The 24155-nt window shown below is 39.3% G+C and overlaps 2 protein-coding genes across 3 annotated transcripts in view; one reads left to right on the top strand and one right to left on the bottom strand.

Moving 5' to 3' along the window:
- psmd1 (proteasome 26S subunit, non-ATPase 1) overlaps positions 1-24155 on the bottom strand; it is a 61298-nt gene that overhangs the window by 12104 nt on the left and 25039 nt on the right. For both annotated transcript variants that reach the window (XM_056260507.1, XM_056260506.1), the window contains exons 17-20: positions 8893-9007; positions 5683-5799; positions 4548-4650; positions 387-556 (exon numbers count right to left, since the gene is read on the bottom strand). In XM_056260507.1, coding sequence (XP_056116482.1) covers positions 387-556; positions 4548-4650; positions 5683-5799; positions 8893-9007 — 505 coding nt within the window. The remainder of the gene's footprint in view (positions 1-386; positions 557-4547; positions 4651-5682; positions 5800-8892; positions 9008-24155) is intronic.
- On the top strand, positions 14394-23333 carry htr2b (5-hydroxytryptamine (serotonin) receptor 2B, G protein-coupled). The gene is made up of 3 exons (XM_056260514.1): positions 14394-14868; positions 19550-19750; positions 21984-23333. The coding sequence occupies exons 1-3, from the start codon at positions 14607-14609 to the stop codon at positions 22874-22876; spliced, it is 1356 nt and encodes a 451-aa protein (XP_056116489.1). The 5' UTR covers positions 14394-14606; the 3' UTR covers positions 22877-23333.

The raw sequence follows: 24155 nt of genomic DNA, 5'->3' as shown, positions 1-24155 counted from the left end.
TGTACAAGCTGAATGTGGCGGTTGGTCGGTGTGGTTTTTGTCCCGCCCCTCCTCCACTGTGATTGGACGGCTGGGTAAAAGTGCCAGTGAGGAGTGCTGCGTTTTACCCAAAGTTGAACATTTCTTCAACTCTCAGCGACCGGTAAAAAACGGCGAGTGCTCAGCGTGAAAAAGACGCTCAGCTCCTCGTTGCGCTCCTGGCGTTTTAAAAAATGTGGTGCTCCCATTGAAAACAATTGGAAAAATACTCCAGATGCGTGAAAAATACGCTTTGGTGGACACAGGGCTCAATGCAGGAGATACAAATATCCTACGACAAGCGTTTCTGTGGTCCCACGGTGACGTCACATTTTGCAGTATAGGTCAGGTTGGACATTTCTGCTTACCTTCAGGTCCTTGTTGAGGCCGATGATGGCTGTGGGTATGAAGGCCAGGGAGAGGAAGTGAGAGAGCGGGAACCAGAACCAGAACTGGGTGAAGACCAGCAGGCCCACCACAGACGGCATGTGTGTGTGGCCTGTGCGAGACTGCAGAGAGATCGTCACGTTACGCCCACCTGAGAACAATCAGAAAGATGGAGTGTTATTATAATGCTCCTCAACCACCCTTTTCTCCTCTAAAGATTTGGTCACATTAATGAAATTTCGGCAAAAACTAGGGATGGGCATTTTTCAAAAATATTGCATTCGAAATCGTTTATTGCAATTCGTTTATTTAAATGGCGTTTAACGAAAAATGTTTCCAACGTCATTGCACATGCGCAGTCCTTTCAGTTTCGGTTTTCAATCTGATCAAGTGTTTACATGCTCTCTCGATCGGATTACAAAAGGAATGAACCGACCTTTTCAATTTCCATGTAAACGCAGCTTGTAAGGACTGCGCATGTGCAATGACGTTGAAATAGCGTAATGACGTATGATGTGCTGAACGAGCCGTTCTTCCTGTTGAATAAAGTGTCGTATAAATGAGTGTCCCGTCATTCTCTAATTCTCCTTTCACTCCTCAGCGTGTGTGAAGTGGAGCCGGACAGCGTCCCACCAGTCCTGGTTTCAGACTCTCATCCACGGACGACTGGTTTTGGGCGCGGGGTTTTACTGCGTGATCAATATAAGCAGCGGCAAAACGGTTCATATGCTCATTGTCTCCAAATCATGACCAGACAAGGACAAATATTAACAGGGTTTCTGCAGGTTTCACAAAGTCAAATTTAAGACTTTTTAAGACAATTATGAATTAAATTTAAGACCTATATCACGACATAAAAAAAAACGTACAAAGGAAATGCAGAGTCTCAAAATTACTTGCAAAGTAAATTAATTTATTCAAACTGAACAGTACTGAAGACAGCTTAGATGGATGCACAAAGCTGATTGGCTGTTGCATGTTGGTCTATTTTGTAGTCTTAATTAAAGTGAATTATATTTGGACTAGCGAAATAAGGAACTATAACACCACACAATAAAAAAACCAAAACATTCCAAAGCGCTGCGGGAGGACGTAGGAAAATTAAGACCTGTTTAAAATTATTTAAGACCTAGAACACAATACTTCAGCAAATTTAAGACTTTTTAAGGCCTTAAATTGTGATTTTGAAATTTTAGACTTTTTTAGACTTTTTAAGACCCCGCGGACACCCTGATTAAGTCTGCTGTTTAAAACAAATAAATAACCAATATAGGAGAATAGCTATGCGCAAACAGCGAGTTTATTCGCGCAGTGTGCGCATGTCAAAAAATCAATTCCGATTTGAATCTTGTGACATAAACGCGCACATCAACCCGATTACTTTATTTATTGTTCATGTAAACACCGTGTTTGGATTCATCAAACGGATTGATTTCATTCCGATTGAACCAAAAGGTGTCGATGTAAGCTAGTGTAAGCTAGTGTCTCCAAATTATGACCAGAAATGGATAAATATTAAGCTCTTTAAAACAAATAAAGAACCAATGTAGGAGAATGGCTATTATGCGCAAACAGTGGGAAACTGTATATTCCTGCCGTGTCCGCATGTCAAAAAATATATTCCAAATTGAAGCTTGAGACATATAAACGCTACGTTCAGATTCATCAATCGGAATGAATTCAGTGAAACAAAAGTTGTGCATGTAAACATAGCCACTGTGGACCAGACTTTATACTGATATTTAACAGGACAGGTCTGGCTAAACAGGACTATAACTCTTGGATTGGTGTCATTACACTATATTTAAAGGCTGCAGATGCCACACATGCGAGGCTGAAAGGTGAAGGGCATAGGTGTGGATATCTTGATTAAACACTGGCGTTGCAGATGTCCTTCCCTGTCGAGGTGTACGGCACATGGAGCCGATACAGAAGCGGGCTGTTAATATGAGAATAAAGGTCACGGCCAAAGACGACTCCACCCTTAAACTGCCTGAGCGGACAATACCGGGAGTGAGGGATGAGTGCCAGCACGGGAAGAGGTGTGCACACGTCCATAATGCATTTATAAAGAAGATAAATGGGGAGAGGGGATGGTATCATCAGTTTAAAGCATCGCTTTGGCTCAGAATGAAAGGCATCGCAGACAATAGCTTACTTTTGTCACAGCCCGTTAAATTATTAGACGGCAAGTTTCCTGTTGGCATCTACTGTAATTGCCTAGAGAAATTATGGCCTGTATTGTTTATTTTGACTGCAGTGACTTACATCATTGGTGACAACCAAAACCCCAAGTGTTCAAACTCTCGCCAAACCAGGCCATGAATCAAGCCAGACTAAGAAAGACTTCAAAATGTCATAATTTCAACAGACATTGCAATTTTCGGTCACACTTTAGTTTAGGGTCCAATTCTCACTATTAATTAACTAATAACTATGACTTCTTGCTTCAAACTCCTAATTACGGCGTATTAATAGTTAGTAAAGTAGTTAAGTTTAGGTATCGGGTGGATTAAGGGATGTAGAATATGATCATGCAGAATAAGGCATTAATATGTGCTTTATAAGTACTAATAAACAGCCAATATCCTAGAAATACGCATGAGAATAAGCAGCTACTTAATAATGAGAATTGGACCCTAAACTTAAGTGTTAACCAATCTGTACATAGCTAAATTCAATTTTGCAATATGTGTTTATGCAATCTATTTCATTGCGTATTGGGAGTACTGTGGCATTAGCTTAGCAACATGCTGATGTCAAACTGTAATATTTGTGTGTTGTCCATTTTTATGCTCATTGAAATATTGTGGCATTAGCATTAGGAACAAGCTAACATCAAAGTCTATTGAAATCAAATGAGTTGATCATGGGTGCATTCCATGATGAGCGCTATTTATGTAAAACAGCTATTTAACAAGTGGTAGGAAAGTTGTGTCTGCCTGTGGTGGCATGGCTCATGTATTTAAGTGAAGTATTGAGGCATGGACCCCTGACTGAAACCTTCAAATTCCCAATTTATGAGCTGTAGTGGTAATAAATAGATCATTAAGATGCAACATCGCCTCAGTGTGTCCTAATTCACTAACCGTGGGCAAAAACAACACTCCAAGTGAAATACTCTCCTGAATCTGCGCTAACCTGTATTTGGGTTGGTATACGAGCTGATATTTGGGAAGCTGGGAGCAAGAGCATCTTGAAGGTCAAAGCATTCTTTCAATATTAATAGGCAAGCCCCCTTGGGAATGAGTGAATGATTGCTTGTAAAGTCATGAAGACGTGGCGCTATCTGGTTTCTAATGCCACATTCTTGTCACGATCCTATCAGTGCTTTATCTCACACAGCCTCAACGGGACGTACCTGCCTTGACACGCATACAAAGGTTTGTTTTCACCCTCGCATTTTCCACTGAACACCCAACCATCGAGTTATTTGAGACGAGACTCAGAAAGTAAAAATGGAAAATAGACAAATCTACATACTTCCAAATGTATCGATATATTTACCAGTTGACTTAACAGAATTACAGCTTTAAAAGGAGAATCTCAGAACTTTTCCTTCGAAAATCGATTTCACAATCGATCGGACCAACCAACACAAGTTTCGAAAACGAAAATAGGGAATCGATTTTAACCAAAAATGTGTTTTAGGTGGACAGATCAATACAGCACACAGAACATGTACGATGTTGGAAAATAACAATGTCTTTTCTGTTCACCAAATGCTTTTTAATATTCGCTATTACTTCAATGCAAGTGAACAAGCGCGCCATTATTTGTTGCTTAGTGACGTGTGTGTTCAAGTAAGCCAGAAATGCGCAGATTCTGCGCTATACGCTGTATTTAATATATCATGAGGACTCACGAGTTGCATATTTCATATAAGTTCAAGCATATAAGTTCATAAAAATGAACATATAAGTTCATTTGTACCCGCATTTGGCGAGTTGGAGGGTGTTAATTTCAATCTCTGAATGTTGCGCTCCTGTTTGTCATTGTGCACGAAACTTCACGCCAATAAATCATCAGAAATATTGCTGACTTGTGCACGCCTCAAGCGCCCTCTTTACGCTCGTCCTAATACCTGTTAGTTGTTTTTGTATTGACTTATTGTATTGCATTTCTCCACATTTGGTACTGACCTGCATCCAGGATGCCTTGAGCCAGAATGGCCCCAAATTTGGCCATCACATCATCATGCTTGTCGTTGATCACCTTTGAGTAGAGCTGCCGGAACTGGTTCACCTGTGGAAACAGAGGCGATGAACAGCTGATCTCTGACACCACTTCTGTGGACGGACACAGGCGTTTTAAATTAAAAAATTAGCGAGAACAGGAAACAATATACCAGCAAATCTCAAAGAAGTGAAATCTGACCACATTTACTTTCTAAATAAACGGCTCTGGTCTTATGCTGCATTAATGACTTGTTATAATTACAGTAATTAAAAGATGGTATCTAAGGGATTTGACTTCGTTCACGTCCTTTTATGGCAACGCTCATGGATTCAAGTGTGAAATTACTTAATTCGCTTTGAATTCAGATATTTTCAATATTTTGCAGAGGCATACTGATGTCTGTTGTAATTCATAATCTGCTTTCTTTCCGCAAAGTTTAAGCCCAGGCACATAAAACGTGGCTAGCATGAATCAAAGTGTGCCCGTAAGGGATATTTAACAAACGATTGCCATTACTACAACTCCAGCTCTTTATTACTCCATAAAACAGGGATTTGATTTTCAAATCAATTTCACTTTCATGTGGCCATTAAATTTGCAGCCCAGTAATAATCATGTGGTAAAAATTGAAGGAAAATCACCCCAAGAAACAAGAACATGTACCGTGACAACACAACCACACTGTAGAAATGATTGGACGGAGTCTGAAATTATAAAAGGCCAATATTTATGACTTTAGGTGTGTACTAGTATCTACAATAAACAGTAAAATGACAGACTATAGTTCATTTTCAGTCTGTGTAGTCTCTAAAGCCCACATAATTTCAACCAACTTCCTCTAGATAATATCCATCCTTCCATCCATCCATTTATTTATTGGAAACCCATTGGTCCAACATGCAGTTCACATATTTATATATTAGCATTAGCAGTGATTTTGTAGCTTTGTCACATTTCGCTGTCAGGCAAGGACTGAAAAATGTGGCATGACGTGGTGTAACTACAGCATTATCAGTGGTCATTTATATAGATTACGTTTACTAATCCCATGAGCCAAATAATTAACCCCAACAACCCAAAGTCACACACTCCCCTTACCTTTGGACAGGTGACCTCCGACTGTTGGATCATGATCAGAGCAGAGGCGATCAGAGCGCCCTGTCTGACGTAATTCACCGGGTCATTGGTCATGGGCTCCAGGAGATTGATTGCTTCCTGTTGAAGGAAATCACCATTAAATGATAAATATTGAATATGCTTATGGAAAAGCAGAAGACACAGCATGCCAAATGGGTAAATTTGTGGTTTCATAATAAGGTAACCTGAATATATAGAGGTGAAAAGTAGGCATGTTCACATCCTAATTTACCTAATGATACACAAACCACAAAGAAAGAGCTTTCCATCCCTTTCTCTCAGAATGGTTCAGTTGGGTTTGTTTAAGAGCGTTATTTAGGGTCACATTTGATCTTTAGGTCAAAAGCCAAACCATCAAGCACTTGAATTACGACTGCCCTGAAAACAGCACATTTGGCTCATAGAGAACTAAAAGCTTAAGTATCATTACACAACATACAGTATCCCATCGATACACGTGTTTGTGCAATAGCGTCAGAAGTTGTTTGGAACGATTCAGACAAAATAAAGCAGTCATTATTACCTGTAGCCCAAGACAGATGGAGCCAAAAAAGGATTGAAACAACTCCAGAACTTACAACGCAGTAAAAATAACCAGGTGTATAAATTACAGAGCCGAAGCAGAATTTGTGACCCATTTAAAAGGCCTGATAGGTTTGAAAGTGTGGGAGAACTTGGCTCGTACGCCCCATGCCTGTATTTGGGCACCTGAGAGGGATTTGGATTAGAGTTATTATTATAAATCAAGTGGTCAAGACCAATCTTCATATTCCCTTTTCCAGCTCAGCCAACGAGGGAGTCGAGAGGTAAATGGCAAGAACATTGTCCAAGGTATCCGCTAGACTCTCATCTCCACTCAAGTAGTAAATGTGCCATCTGTGACTCTTCCACTGGTAATGCAATTAGTCGCAGAACCAACCTGAGCGTGTACAAGACTCTGTAACATCACTCGGGATGGCTGTAAGACAGCTCAAACATCTCTCTTGGGTCTCGGCAGACCTCGCTCAGCTGTCTCACAGACCGAAGAACGTTTGTTTAGCCGTCTAACATTCACATCTGAGCTCCAGACTGTGATTAAATGGTCACAAATGCAACAACAACAACAAAAATAGTGATAGTGGGTTAAAAAATCTGAAAAGTTTGTATGCACCTATATCACTATGTGAGTTTGTGTTTGCCAGGTTATTACCAGGGCTTGACATTAACACCCGCAAACCCACCAAACGCGGGTGTATCTCAGCGGTGGCGTGTAACGCAGTCACTCCCACAAGCCACGCTGGCGGGGATGAATTTTATATGATATACATTTTTCAATTGTAGTGTTTTAAAAAGGCATCTGAAATAAAAACCAAGTACAAATCTAGTGTTGTCAAATATATCGATTTTTCGATACTGAAAGGATATACAATACAGCTGATCTTTCTCGCAAACCCGAGTCCCTTTACTCACTCATTTAATTTGTTCCGGATGAATATTGTTGGTGTTACAGGGCTTGAATTTCGGCGTGGGATTGTGCGTATTGAGCATCATTTTACTCAGATTTTGTGTATATCGGCTATATAGAGGTCCGTACGTCAGGTCTTAAAGTGACAGCAGCCTAATAGGGCTGTGCGATATGACGATATATATCGGATGGACGATATAAAAAGCCTATCGTTTCATATTATGCCATATCGTTTATATCGTGGTGTCGCAAAAAAACATTGTTTACGGCAAAAATTTGGATGACTGCAATCTTTCACGCCACATGGGGATGCAGGCAGAAACGTGAATAACAGCATGAATGAAGGGGTGACAGAACCGGGTGTTTCCGAGCAGGAGAAGAACCAGCCAGAACAAACCGAGGAGCTCGTTCCTAAACGAGGGGCTAGATGGTTTGGTTAACTTTCTATTTGTTGTATTGACCATTTTAGGGTGGTTTGGATAAATAAACGCCAGTCTCAAATAGAGGCCTGGTCTGTTTTTTAGTTTCGGTTTGTATTTAATCTTCTAAAACCCGTCAGATCGTCTGTTTAAACCAGTTCTGTGGTGCAGATTGCGCGCATCTGGGCGGAGTTGTTAGCGCAAGCAGAGTTAGCGGAGGCCGGAGAGAGAAGGAGATCGTTTTACAGGGTATAGCCTTCATTCTTTCTTGTTGATGTGTTTCGGGCAACAAGTTCATAGGCTCGATGGATATTACCAGTAATGTATTGTTCAGCCCATGGGTGTCACATCGTTTCGTCTTTTTTTAATTCTGCCAATAATCTAAAAGCTATGGTTATATTAAATGTACAATTATCGTTATGTATATACTGACTTCACCCTGTGCTGCAACATACATTTAGTTGTACATTCATTTACAGAAATCAGCTGGTTGAATTCAAATTGATGCTGTTATCGGATTTTCAGGTGATATTCCCAATTCATTCAGTTAACGGACGCTCTGAGGTAAAGTGTTCAGACTGCAGACTAAGCAACGATTGTATTTAATTGTACAGTACTATCATAACATAGTACAGACATGATCTTAATTCCATAATGTCCTTAAACATAACAATTTGCTGGCCATAAACTGACAGCGCGCGTCCGGTGTGCGATACCTCGAGTTGCTATAGACACGGCGCGCGCGCTTCTCGTCCGGTGAGCGACCCCCTTTAGACATAATAAAGTAGCCTAGGCTAATTCTTAGATTAACGGATTTGTTAAACACATTTATAAATAAAACGTAATCTTCGTTATCTCTAGGCCTACACTAAATTAAAGGCCTGTCTCATAGACGCCTGCCTCAAATACAAGCCGGTGCAGTTCGGCGATTTGGGAAAATAAAAGCCCGGGCTATTATTTGATGTTTTACAGTATATCGTGATATATATCGTTATCGGGATATGAGATGACTTCTATCGTGATATGAGATTTTGGTCATATCGCCCAGCCCTACAGCCTAATATACCGGCTGCCAAATTATGAGATGCTATTAAAAATATCTATATGGCAGTTTTTCCCCATGGTATCGATGTCAAAATGGTGGCCAGTGAAAATCCTGAGTGGCTAGTGACTTTGGAAAACACAAGCCACAGTGGCTGGTGAGCAAAAAAGTTATTGTCAAGCCCAGCCTATTACATCATTCATATTCCACAGCCTCATTAATAAGCCAATTCAACGAAACCGACTGCAAGAGTGCCGACCCAGTACCTTGTTCCCGGTGCCAGCGCAACAGATGCCCAGAGCCATTGCAGCGCCGCAGCGGACGTGAGGGTTGTAGCTCTCGGACAGCAGGGAAACCACACTGGGACATTGTTCTGGAGTCCTGTAGACACAAATAGAAAAAAGGAAAGACCATCAATTTTTCAAACCGGTTTATTTTCTCTGACAGTAACACTTTGGATCGGGTGTAGGAATGCGAGGCTTTAGTTCTTTGTTCAAAGTTTATGCAAAGGAACTCTTAAACTGGTGCACAGGCTCTCAGTCAAACTGTTGTTCGTAACACAAACGATGCTAACTTGAGTAATGGAAACCGAAATAACTCTCCTGCACTGTTTTATCAAGTATAGATGTGTGGTTACTATGAAAAAGGCCATAAAATTATAGGAATGGGAATGTTAGGCCAATTGTGACAAACATTTTTAGTAAAAGCAGCAGTACTTCCAGACAAAATGGACTTTCCCATTTTTGTGAAAAACCTTTCAAGGAGATTCAATTGGTTAAAACAACAGTTAAGCTACTCTAGTGAAAAACAAACTACACTTGGCACAACTACACAGTCAACAGTGTCAAGGTATATTTTTTTACATCTTTTTTTCATGATGTTATGCATATTTAAATTCTGCAGTCAGATTTCGTCACACACTGAACTTCAAAATCATGTTTGCCTTCATGTTGAGAAAATACGCCTTCATTTTCATTTAGGTTTTTAGTCCGTGAAACATTCCCTGAGAGCGCATGTAAAGCCTCTGTTTAATGGTATTCTCAAACAGCCTGAAGGACTAAATGCCCATCTAGGAATAAAATGATCAAATAACAGCATCATTTTCCTCATCAAATCCTCAGAGACTCCGTTATGCCGACACTCACGTTACACAAAGTCAATGAAAGAGGAAACGTATTATATTGAAGAGAATTAGTTTACAATGAAACTATTTGCAATTTGCATTCAAAAAGCAAGAATAAATCAAATTATAATATAAAGCTGTCATCTTAGGGAGGCACAGATATAGAAATTCTGCTAATAAAAGCATATATGTCTTTGTTGTGGCCAATAACTGAAATGATGGCCAGTAAAGCTCCAATCTTGATTTTATGAGTTTCAAGCTAAATCAGGCATCATATAAAACTGCACAATGAAAAGATGAGTAACTTTATTTTCTATGGGTATCATACTAATCGGATCAACGATTGGCTGACAGCAATATGCTAACAGATGTATTGCGCAATACCGGGTTAACTTAAATTAAAGGTCAGTTTAGGTCCAGACCAGAGTAGCCAAAAAACAGTCTTTTGGAATAATCTGGTCTGTAATAACGGACAGCGTGTCCAGTTCAGACGACTGCCTGAACTCTTCCCACCGCAAAACCCTTTCCGTGGGAAGCTAATCCACAGTTTAGCACTCGCATACGAATGCCACTAGCAATAAAAAAGGATTTGACTTAATCTTTCATCAGGCTGGAATTAACGTGTTGCATAGTATATCAAGGGTTCTGCCAAACTTGGCAGGCTGGGAAACACAGTCTCAATGTTGATGAACCTTCTGTACAAATACAAATCTCATCCAGGGTCTTATGCCTATTCACGAACATTTAGTTCATCTAATCCCGACTAGTCATTTGGGCTCAGAAGCTTCAGTCTCAGATTCAGACTGAAGCTTCATTTGTTTACAAAACGTTTTAGATTTGCCTTCAATACGTTATGCTATTTATTCATAACCACTTGCCAATCTGTTATAAAAAAAGCCACACTTCATACACAGATTTAGCAGAAACCCCTTTAAGTGCTAATCTACTTTCTGCAATATATGAGGGATGTCCCGAGCCGAGCTCAAGCAGATCGGGATATCAGAGCCGATTTAGCAGATCGTGGCTTTTTTTAACTGATCAGTATCGCTGTCATGCAGGTGTCATACAGTAGGTGGCGCTATGCACATTCACCTGGGTTTGCCAATCGCCATTAAGAGGAAAAGTGGTTCAAATGTGCTTCCGTAACGTGCGGGAAGGTCTGATTTAGCGCATCACACAAGCACGGTTGAGCTTTAGCATATCTGATGCGCGGGTTTGTAACGAATCACTCGAAAGTCGTATATTTACGACTTACTTTTATTTGCCGTCAGACATTGTTGCCATAACACATTGCTATATGGTTCGCGTTTTGCTTTAGACTTGAGTTTTCATGCTTTCTAACATTAAACAAACTTTTTTTTTCGCAAATATTCTGCTTAAATTTATATCAGTAGTCCCATGACTTTATTAGTTAGTCTAGTAAATGTTGCTTTGGTATCAGTGTTGGGTGTAATGCATTACTAAGTACTTAATTACTGTAATTATGTGTATGTGTGTGTGTGTGTGTGTGTGTGTGTGTGTGTGTGTGTGTGTGTGTGTGTGTGTTCCTCCAAAATTCCTTCATAAGAACTGCTTTGTCTTACTTGGAAAACACAATCAGCCTTAACAGACTCTTAAATCTTTAGCTAAAAGCTCCCTCCTAAATTTGTTTTGTCTGATTTAAGTTTTTTCTTGTTAACTTTTATAAACAAAAGACGGAGCATGACACACTCCAGGAGTCAGAGGCGTGCCGTACATGGTTCAAGAGTTTCTCTTTGCCAGACGCTATCCAACGCACCGAGTAAACTGAGCAAACAGAAGAGAGTTCTGCACAACAGCCCTTGCTCCATTGAAAAGTATTTCTTTACTAGTTTATCATCAAAGTATAGAATTCAGGTTTATGAGCTGTTCTTCTTTTTCCTTTAAACAAGCATTTAAAGACATTTTGGCATTAAGTTTCCATGCACACACAAAATACAAAGATTTTCAAGTACTGAAATATCTCCCATTATCTTAAAACGTTTTGAAGTAATGGCTTAGATGTCTTCAAAAACAACATTGAGCATTAATGCGGATGTATGAATTTCAAAAGTAGTATATTATTTTTGAAGAGGGCAAACTGGAGCTGATAATGAATGCAAAGCAGCCAACAAGTGTCAAGTACACATACTCTATAAAAATGATATGATCCATAAGTAATGGCAACGTGCTTTCATATTAACTCACGTTTATTTAATCAATTTCAACTTAATTTTTGTTACACTTTTTTTTTATATAAGTTTAACTCGATTTTAAGTCGGTTTAATAAAATATAAAGAACTGATTTTTAAAAGTTGAAGTAGTTGAAACTTCTCTACAGTGTAGAAACGCCTTCAATAGTTTAACCGCATCCCAAGATGCACCTCATGCAGCAGCACCAGAATGAGCCTCGGCAATCTAGAGAAAGAGGTTTAAACCGTCTCATGGTCTCTACATAATTCTCATATTTACATTTATGCCATTTCAAAATTATGGCTTTACTTTTAGTCATAAGTAGTAGGCGTGTTGGTAATGTGTGTAACAAACACACACACACACAGTTAGGAGGTTTTGTTGTTGTTTTCGATAACCAGCTCAAATCTCAACTTCGCCCTGGTAAGGTGGGAAACAGATGTGCCAAGACACATGCAGCCTGAAAACATAGTGGGAATGGGAGAGGGAAGCTGGACAAAGACCCAGCAAGAAAAAAGCCATTTAATGCAAAAGTGGGAGTCAAGTCCTCAATCGATCTTAAAATATGACAGATCAGCCCTTTAGTATTCATAGGGTGTTCAATCAATCCCTCCAATCTGGATTTATGGACACCTGAAGATCGTTAGCTTGCTGCTTTCAAGGTTCAAGTATGGAGAGATACTCAATGAGCTTTAGATTTTTATTTTCTAAAAAAAAAAAAAAAAAAAGCAAAGCAACACCATCTTTTCAGAGATTGATGAAAAACTACCCGTTTCTGGGGAGGGGTTTGACAAATTATGAAAAGTAGACGGCTGGGATGTGCAAAACTTATTAAAATAGTCTAGTTGACTAAATGGGGGGGATAATAAGGTACAAATAAAAGATATGGCAGTCGCACTGCAGTATAAGACAATGACTGACACATATGAATATTATCTGCCACTCTGCATTGAGGAACCCGACCCCCCAGGATCACTGGATCCACCCCGGCGTCGACACATCCTTCAGGTTCTCCAGGTCTAACACGTGAGCGGGAGAGAGAGGGAGAGGGAGAGGGAGAGGGAGGGAGAAGCAGAGCGAGTCGTAAACACACACAGAGCAGGAGAGGAAGGGTTCGAGGACGTGTGGAAGTTTTAGACCGGTGATCATGATAGGTGATGCGGAGACGATCTGGGGATTCGTCCAGCTCCTCAAGAACAGGGAAATTCCTCAGCATGAAACCGAAAAGTGAGATGATATCTGGATCTTTTCCCACAGGGAATTTGGACAACCTGATGTTTTGTTTGTACTTTTTTTGGGTGCACATATAAAAGGCGATAAGTCACAATCTGAGGGACGTTTAGTGCACTTGTTTCACTTGCTTAAAAGACCATGAATGATACGGAGTTAAGCTAATGAATAGAGGAAACACACAGCTTTGGGAGCACGGTAAGTAGAAATCATTTTCAAAAAAATTTCCCATAATGGGAAAAATTTAATCTATTTAGAAATATTTTACATTTATAAAATAGTGTAAATGTATATTGGTGAGATTATATATATGTTTAGCTTATAAGAAGAAATAGCAAAATTTCAAACGGTGAACAGAGTTTGTAGGGGAAAATATAACAGTCTACTTTCACAGAGCTTCTAAAATAATAATTTTGGTAACACTTTACAATAAGGTTCATTTGTTATCATCAGTTACTGTATTAACAAACATCAGCTGACAATGAGCAATACATTTGTGATACATCATTTTTGTTAATAAAAATACAGCTGTTCATTGTGTTTCCATGTTAGTTCACGGTGCATTAACTAATGTTAACAAATACAACTTTTGATTTTAATAAATGTATTAGTAAATGTTGAAATTAACATTAAGATTAATAAATGCTGTAGAAGTATTGTTCATTCTTAGTCCATGTTAACTAAAGTAGTTAACTAATGTTAACAAAAAAAAAACATTGTAAAGTGTTACCCAAATTCTAAGGTAAATTCCTATTAATTTTCTATATATAAAAAAAATCTTATTTTCAATATATAACATAAAATATAGATTTTAATATAGAAGATAAATAAGATTACACAACATTTGTTTGACTGTATTTCATAATACTCATTACATAATGTTATGACAGAAGGAACCATTTCCAAATTATAATGCAATTATGAAATCCTAATTAATCTGAAAACATAAACGTTGTTTATGAAGTCAATCTGCCTCGACTGATTGGGTTGGATAGGAACACAAATGACTCCAGACGGCCAACATTCACAGATCATTACTGATAGCCACTTCCTTGCTTAATTAAAAACATGGTCTGGTACACGTACTGCTAATCACATGACAAGAAAATCATATTCATCATATGTCGCTATAAGATAATGTGTTTTGAATGACGAGACCGTTCAAATGTTTGTATTTCCAGGAGTGTAAAAGCACAGAGACAGAACAAACCTCGTCTACCATGTGACTACTCTACTGTTCCAACAGGAGATGATAATTAAGAATTTGGAGGGGAATACTTTGGAAACTCATTTTCTCGATAAATTGGATTTTGCAAGCAAACAGAAGACGTGCACCGCTTGAACCGAACACGCTTGGCCACCGTCTGACCGGAGCGAGTCTGTGACCATGCTGGACGAGCCCACGGAAAGAACAAAAGCTCAGTTTCACAAAGCAGAATGGCTAGCTATAGTGTCTTCAACCAAACGGGGAGCGAGGACTGGGATTTCCACGAGCCTGGAGAACAACTGCGCTGGGCCGCACTGCTCATTCTCCTGGTCATCTTTCCCACCATTGGTGGAAACATCCTGGTCATTCTGGCAGTGTCACTGGAGAGGAAACTGCAGAACGCCACTAACTTCTTCCTGATGTCTCTGGCTGTGGCCGATCTACTGGTGGGATTGCTAGTGATGCCCATCGCACTGGTGACCGTGCTTTTCCGTAAGTAATCTGAACTTCGATTGTACAAATAAAAAATAAAACAAGTTCGGTAACACTTTACTTAAAGTCCTTCTGTATATGCATTATAAACGTATTTTTAATGCAGTAATTATGCCTTATAATGCATTGTATGGTCTCATCAGGGCTCCAGACTAACTTTTCCACTGGTTGCACTGGTGCTACCAACTTTCTCAGTTGGTCGCACCAGCATATGATTTGGTCGCACCTTTTTTCTTCTTTTTTTTTGCTACATGCCATGGGATTAATCAATGCATGCTGATGAATAGTGGTTTTAATGGACCAAGGCTAGCAAAGGCTTTCTGTGTTGCAGCAGAAATACCTCTAATATATTAATTATCATTGCCAAATTTCAGGATTTTCATGGATTTTGGACAGTAATTTTAATCTGTAATTTTAAGCATTTTACATTTGAATTATATACAATCTATTTACATTTGAATCATATTCTATCTATCTATCTGTCTATTATCATCTTTCTATCTTTTAAAAATCATTAAACATTCAAATGTATGCATTACATTTTAAAAGATTAGAGTATTATAATAAATGATACAGATTTTTCGTTATCAAAGTTTATAGTTGTAACAAAAAGCAGAAATGTCACACTCCTTACCTTCTGCATTTTATAATAATTTCCTTTTCCTCTGTCGAGCGATCATGAGAGTAATCTTTAGACAGAGGAAAATATAACCGCTGAAAAGACGTAGGAGGAAGGGGCTCTGTGTTTCGTGAGACCATTTTTATATGCCTTAATTCGGGAATTCGTAATTGGCGCGTTCCACCATCAGTGTGCAATAATGCGCGTGACGTCTACGTTCGTCAATAAATAAACTGCACGTGTCTTGCGGAAGAACACTGTAGCCGGAGCTACTTCTCTCTGTTAATGTCTACGGCGAGTCACGCAGGCACTGGGCTACTCCGCAGCCGAGCCGAGCCCGGGATAAAATAGTCCGAATATAAACACTTATTATAGGCGTACCGTAGTGATTCAGAATAAGTCAAAAACACGGTTTGGAAAATGGATTCATGATGTAGCCTACTCGTTCATTTTGAACATAAGTTACGGACTGCAGCAGCTGATACAACGGCGTTCTGTTGCTCAAGCGTCCACTCGCACAAATGCGACCACATAACATTTTAACTCGCACATTCTCAAAAAATGGTCGCAGTCTGGAACCCCGCTCATGAATAATTGTAACCACAGTTATAATACACTATACTACTTATCAATTCATTGAACACCTTTAGAAAGTATAATGCATTAAAACACACGACACAACCAATTTCAGAATCTGCAAACATTATAACTGGTTACAATCATTTATGGAAAAGATATAACATATTATAATGTACATTATAAATAGCTTTATAGTGTATTCTACATAAGGGCTTTAAGTAAAGTGTCACCAAAAGTTCTTCCAACATTAGTTTGGTGGTTCCATAAGGTTTGTATGATAGTGAAAGTTATAACCCAGATGAAATCTGTAGGCTTTTTTTGTCTATGATTTTGACTAGTTGTAGCACTAAACGCATATTAAACAGAATGATAAAGACCGTGTTTCGTTTCCCTGCACTGAGAGACCGAATACACACAGCAGTCGTAAAAACATGTCTCGCACAGCTTTCAAACATCTGCCAAGCTGCTACTGTCATTCGTATGCCAGCGTGTCTTTCAGTTCCGATGCCAGAGCACTCCAGTCGGTCCATTATTCCTCATTGATTAGATTTGATGACATTTATTACTTCATTTGCTGCACCTGGTCTTCACACATTAAAGCTTAAGGTGAACCAGAACTTTGCTGGCTTCGTCACAATATCGGGATAGTTCACCCAAAGATTCGGTCATTTACTCAACAAACCTGAATCACTTTCTTTCTTCTGTGGGACACATGGTTTCACGTTATTTTGATGGTCCCTTTAACACATTCTTTTGACTAAAAGTAAAGTTGCACTTCTCATTATTAGTAGACTGGTAGGGTTAGGGTTAGAATAAGTCTGTAGTTGCAAAGTTACTTATAGGCTAGTCAACAGAATGATCAAAAGGGACGATCAAAATAAAGTGTTACCAAGAAAACAATTCCATCAAAAATGTTAACTTTTTTTTTTTTTCCTATAGAATGAAAGTCAAAGTGGTCCAAGTTTTGGAACGACACAAACGCCCAAAAATTACAGATTTTTTTTAGCATGAACTATCCCTTTAACTCCGGTCATCTGTCCTGGAAAATACTTTAACAGATGCTATTCATCCAAAGCAACTTGTCAAACACTTTGTTTGAGAGATTGGGGGGAAACAGAGCCAAAATGTAAAGATGGAGAGGGTTGGCTTTAATTGATTTTTTTTTGAGTCGGGGCGGTTCTGAAAATGAAACTGAGGTTTCAGTCGTTGAGTTAAACCAAGCCTTGATGACGTGAAAACATTGAGTCGTCCCCCAAGGACCATAAGGATAGGAAAAGGGAGCAAAAGTCCAGGTTTTCTAAAGGTGTTCCACACAAAGAGAACCATGTGTGAACGCAGAAAAGATTTCGCCAAACAGCTGAAGCTCACCAGAAGCCATGAACACTGACAGGTAATTAAGCTGAATTACCTTAGGAGGAAGGGCCACAATAACACATTTTGCTTGAGTGCAACAACTTATTGACCAAGTAACTCTAGGTTCAACTTAGCAGTAACTCTAGACCTTAATTCTCAAGATAATAACTTGCGATTAAATGTAATCATAAAAATAAAAGTAACCTTTCCCAATTGGAGTAACTCAAAGGGTTCGGTCCTGTGGAGTTATCCTGTAAGATGTGCTTGCTCAAACAGTAAAACCAGTGTTATACCAAAGGCCACGTCCACATCTGTGGACCAGGTGAAGACAGAAACTGAAGTTAAAGCCATGAAAAAAAAGCAACGACTGAGCACTGTGAAAACCTACACAGCGCTTGATAAAGTGTCTCAGCAGGGCTAAAAACAAGAGCCAACCCTTGAGAGCACACCACAAATGTATTTCTCTGAGAAAGAGAGAAATATTTACATGAGGAAGTTGAGACTTGGCAGGGCAAACCTAAAGTGTGGTAGAGTGTCTCTTTATTTAGCTTTCAGGAAGAGAGGGCACACTTTCCTGACAGTCTATATGGAAACTAGGGATGGATGATTTAGGTAATATTAATGATATTAATGTAGGCATCATCCAATTTTGGAATATCGCAAATACTGCAATAATTTGTCCTATTCAACTGACCGAATTTCATCTGTGAAAATTCACAAAACAATGGTGAACATGGACACACGTTTACACTCTACAAAATAATTTTTAGATCTGAATCTAATGAGCAACAACAGCATTTTAGATAAAAAAGGTTTCCTGGGATTGGGGGAAAAAATCCAAAAGGAATTAAAGTAACCTATACTGCTTCACATACTGAGAAAATATATATATATATGTATATATTCAAATTTCACCAAACATGGCATGGAAGAAACTGCTCAATTTATGCACAAAAATTCAGAATAGTGTCATTTAATGCATTTGACTCATGCTGATTAAATCAATTAAGATCAAAAATTATTCAGAACGCTTCAAAAAGCCCAGCTGGCAATAATGTACCGTCTGAGGAGCTACTATGAAGGTCTGTTTAGTAAAGAGGGGTGATCTGACTAATGCCAGTTTTCAACATCTGGTCAAGGCCTCTCCGAACCATGGAGATCTGCTCGTAAACCACAGGTTTGGAGATACACTGTAGTTTAGGTCCATGCAAGCTAAAAAAAAAACATGTTTGAAAACACATATAACCCAAAAGAGTTTTTACAAAATGCAGCTTTGTTCAACTTCAGGATTATTAACAGTTTTATAATTACCTTTTTGAGGAATGTTGCTAACTTTAGCATATAACCCTCTTTTTCACTTGTTGTCATGAGGGCAATAGGAGTTTATCTGAAGACAAACGGAAAAACTGGCAACATGAAGACAATAATATCTTATTTAAAGGCTTTAGACAATATCATCTGCAAGCGTACTGGGATGAAGATCAACTCGATTCACCATTTCATGTCTGTCACTAAAATAAACCGCACCACTGATGAAGAGCTTGATGAATAAGCCAAAAGCCCCCGAGTGTCTAATCTTGTGCACTGTTTTTTGTTCAACTCAAGCTTGTATCAATTTATTTCATAATGTTCAGATCCAATAGATGCAAGATGAGATGCAAAGGCTGTGATAAATTTAAAGTAATGCATTCTCTAACGTCCATGTCCAAACAAGACAAACAAATGAAAACCAGTCTATTGACATTTACAGTGAGTCATGCGTTGTGAGAAACGCAACAGCGACGAAAAGTTGCAAAGTCATCTGGAAGAATTGGCAAAAACATTTTGTATGATCATCTTAAAAAAAAAAAAAAAAAAAAACTACTAGTAGCACTACGTGGAATCTGTAATGTAAATGCTCATAATAATATTAGGCCTGACTGAAGAGGAGAAACAAGCAATTATACTAGTTTTGAAACTTTGAGGGAGCAGGTTAGGGCTGGATGTCTCCAGAAACACAACATAACTTTAAATGGGTCACTAACTCTGACAGAAGCTAAGCGTTTGTCATCACAAAATGGCCAAAAGTTTGTCGTATCTCCAATTCAGCCAACCCATTGGCTGGTGCTTAATCTTCTCTTCATATTTCAGACTCCAGATGGCCCCTTCCAGACTTCCTGTGCCCTATCTGGCTGTTTCTGGACGTCTTGTTCTCCACGGCGTCCATCATGCACCTGTGCGCCATCTCCCTCGACCGCTACATAGCGATCAAGAAGCCAATCCAGCACAGCCAGTTCAAGTCCAGAGCTAAAGCGTTGGCGAAAATCGCACTTGTCTGGCTAATCTCTATAGGTATGTCAAAACACAAGCCGAAAAGACACTATTACATGAAATCAATGAATGCATGAACAATTACAAATACTCATTTAAATACATATTCATATATCTACTATAAAACGAAAAGGAAATATTGCCTTTACAATTGTGGGGAACGGCATTAACCCAATTGAAATCAATTTTAAAAACACAATTGCCACAATTTTCTCTCAAAAGATGAAGAGGCAATGCGGTTTCAAAAATGGGAACAAGCTCAAATCTAGTTTAATTACCTACATTTAATAAAATATGTATAGCTATATTCAAAATGTGGCAAACCCCAGTCCTTAATCTCCACACCGATCAATGATCTCAGCACTTTTGTGTCTCTGGAAAAGTCGCATACGCATAAATATCCTTTATCTTGTGTCACTGACTGGCCAGCAAACTTCCATTTACACAAGCAAGATTGGCTTGTGGGGGTGAAATGAAAGTAAACACCTTGAAATGTCTGCTCGTTAACAACAGTTGTGTTGTTTGAACGACCTCAAGGCATGGTTCTGGAATCGTCTCACCACCATAAAAAGGCAGGCCACGTGCTTCGTCACTTCAACACTGACCATAAACACCACATCCCTGTGTACTCCTGAGAACGAGTTCACATATTCTCACATTTGACAAAGCGGTCTTACTGAGAAAAGACAGGAGCTCATGGTTATGGACAGGGGTGCACATCACTTTCTTGGTCTGGTTCTCGAGGGAGCACCTGGAGATGCTGCTTGCCACACTTTACACGGCACACTTATCCTACAAGCGGTCGCCATCACTTTCCTCCTGACTGCTCTCCTCACTACCTTTATTTCTCTCGAACACGGTAGATGATGTGTTTTTTTTTCTTTTCTTAACATTAATGACACCGACAACAGCAGGAATATTAGGCTGCCATCACTTTAAGACCGAATGCACAGAACAAATATACTAACACCCATCCGGTTTCTTTCTCAACGGTTCACTTATGACATAACTGAGAGAATACTTGCCGAGACGGGTATTTTGACGTATTTTTGTGTGTATGTGTCCGTTCAAGCGCAAGTAAAGGCAAAAGAGGAATTCATTCGGTATTCAAGAGCTGTCTGAAACGTGCCTCTCTCGCGAATTTCATCTCTTCTTCCACGTTTAAAATCATTTGAATGTGTAAATTGGCAAGAAAAAACATGTCCGAATGATGTTATCTCTCTCTATGATGGCTAAACTTAGCAGTAAATCTGCGGATCACATGATTGCTGAACCGTGAGGGCTGGTCCGTGCAGATCACGGATCAACTGCGACCCGTTGCACCCCTAATGATTAATGAACACACTTATCATCATGATTGCTATCTAACCATCGCTTATTTTTACCACGCATGCGCACCAGTTATGTGCACACCTGGTTATGGATACTTCAAGTAAAAGTCCAAGTTGTGTTATTGATGTCATAAATGCTATTATTAGTAATAATTGGCAATTATATAGCTATATATATATATAAGAGCTCCACAATATCAAGAGGGGCATCTCGTGCTGTTTTTGATAGTACTTTTCTACAAGTTTTGCATTTTAAAAAAGGCCTCGAGACCAGAGTTCTGCCCACGCCTAGAGAAACACCACACAGGCTGAACTGATCAAGGTTCGGAAGAGACCATTAATCAACTAGTCTTTCTGGCAGCCAATCAACTAGTAGCATTTTATTAAAAAACAAAGAAAAAAAGGTATCTGCCAAAGCACAAACCTATTTGTTGGGCAGGAGCTTAGATAGGGAATGAATGACTATGCAATAACCTAGTCCAGGCGTGTCCAGTCCTGTTTGTGGGTCTCCATCTTGCTGGACAGTTTAACTCTAACCGGTGTTGTAGTCGAAACCAGCTCATTCTGGGCTGAGACCTGAGTGGGTTAAGTCATGTCATGACTCGACAGAGGCCAAAAGAGAGTTGAGTGCAAGTCAAGATAGACTTGAAGAGGGACTGAATGTTTCAATGTCAATATGATTTCCTTGGGGTGAATGAAGTGAATCCAACCTGCTCCAACACACCTGCCTAGAAGTTTCAAGTCACCCCAAAGGCCATGATTAGTGAGTTTAGGTGTTTACTAATAGTTGAAGTGTTGGAAGGTGGTCCTCCAGGACCATGAATGGACACCTGAATTAGTCCATTTCAACTAGCATAACCATTTGAATGTTTTATTTAAACCTTATTCTCTGCTCAATTTAACGATTAGTCTTTCTTTATCAGGTATTGCAATACCAATTCCAATCAAAGGGCTACAAGTCTTCGATCATCCAAACAACATCACCTTCAACAACAACCACACCTGTTTGTTGTCACCAGAGGGCTTTGGGGACTTCAAGGTGTATGGGTCTTTGACGGCTTTCTTTATACCCCTTACAATTATGATGATCATCTACTTGCTGACAATCCAAGTACTACGCAAGAAGGCTGACCTTTTGAGATCGAGAGCTAGGAGGCCCACCGTTTCCACTGTCTTCCAGCAGGAATTGCCGGCTCTCTCTTCAACTGAGAAAGTGGCCATTGCAAATGGAATAAAAAGGGACCGAACACTGAGCTCCGTCACAGGGGATGAGGTTCCTCTCCGCAGGATGTCCACCATAGGGAAGAGGTCCATGCAAAACTTGACTAATGAACAAAGGGCCTCAAAGGTTCTGGGAATTGTATTCATGTTGTTTGTTGTGATGTGGTGTCCTTTCTTCATTACTAATGTGACCTCTGTACTCTGTCAAGGGTGCAACGGTAATCTAGTGGAACACTTGTTGGATATCTTTCAATGGGTGGGATATGTTTCATCGGGCATCAACCCTCTGGTTTATACGCTGTTTAATAGGACGTTCAGGCAGGCCTTTAGGCGCTACATCACCTGTAACTACAGACGTGTGAGGACTCCAAAAATGCAACGGAGAAGCAGAATTGCTTTTCGGTCACCAGTGACTGAAAACTCAAAACGGTTTATGAAACACGGTATGAAAAACGGCATTAGCCCTGTAAGCTATCAAAGTCCTCTCCGGCGTCGGCCCACGAATCTGCAGACCTCCGCAAATATCACGCTGGACACGTTGCTTCTGGCGGAGAATGAAGACTGCAAACCTGACGAACACGTAAGTCACGTGTAGTATATCTGACACGCTTCAGAAAAGACAAGATAGAGACTTGCCATAGTGTTGCAGTGGCATAAAAACGACAAGTCCTCATGGGAACCAATGAGATATGGTCGAAAAGAAGTTCAAGGCCAAGTCCAAGGTTTGTTCAGCATTGCAGCCAATACAATACTCCATCTTTAAACCTTGGATTGGGGGATATAAGATGAATGTCTGAGAACCACCAAGACACAACACAGCTTTTGCATGAGAAAATAATGGGCAGCCTAATAATTGGCGGTACTGTGAAAATAAACAGTACTTGGGGGCAAGAGAGGACTGTCTTCGCACAAACTAAATTTGGTTGACAGGGTCTACAATGTGAAACCAAACAAAAAAAAAGACATCTTAATAAAGATAAGCAAAAATAGCTCATTTAAATCACACCTCCACTTACCTTCTGTATACAAGGAAAAATAAATGCCTTACTGAATTATAGCAGGGCTTCTTTATTTCTGTAGACTGATCTTGAATCAAAAACAAGTGCTTTTGTAAATGTAAGAAAGAATTATCTGTAGATACTGACATTTCTGAAGATTCTTGGAACTATTGCCAAATAAACTTTTTTTTCAGATAATCATTATGGTTTCATTGTGAATTAAGAAAACAATGTTTCTTGCATACTGAATATGCAAGTGCTCCTTAATGTTAATTGCACAAAAAAAACAATCATCTATGACGCCACTAAAAACATTCAACATGTTTTACTGTTATATTCTCATAGTGAGAATATTCCACTTGCATTTGCAGCAAGAGATCCATCAACACCCACAAAACTGTTTTGCGTGATTTGCATGTCTGCGGGACAGACGACAGAAACCTGTTGAACTGTTGCAGATCTATGCACTCTCTAAACAAAGGAAAGATTTACATTGATTTTTCTTGTTGTTTAAATGACAGTTGATCATGGGAATAATCCCATGGCCTTTTTAGGGCTTAAAATAGTTCACCAGTTCTACTTGGCCCAGAACCCTGAGAGGCGTCTGAGGGGGAACTTACTGACACCAATAACAAAAGACTGTGCAAAAGAATTTAAAAAATGTATATATATATATATATATATATGGGACAACACAACATGTCCTTCTAACTGCATGCAAGATGTCTAAAGGTGTAACATTGAACCCATGGATACCTAGCTAATTAAACCCTACTACTTCAAGGCATTCTTGTCTTGAAAGCACTGATTCTCTCGGTCACCAAATATTGTTTTTGAGATCAATCAAAGATCAATGCCGCCTAGCTGACTATTTCA

This window comes from Rhinichthys klamathensis, unplaced genomic scaffold (genome assembly GCF_029890125.1).
Source record: "Rhinichthys klamathensis goyatoka isolate OS25496 unplaced genomic scaffold, OSU_Roscu_1.1 h1tg000009l_1, whole genome shotgun sequence".
Classification (NCBI taxonomy): domain Eukaryota; kingdom Metazoa; phylum Chordata; class Actinopteri; order Cypriniformes; family Leuciscidae; genus Rhinichthys; species Rhinichthys klamathensis.
Note: the sequence above shows the minus strand (reverse complement) of the source record. Positions and strands in the feature narration are given on the sequence as shown.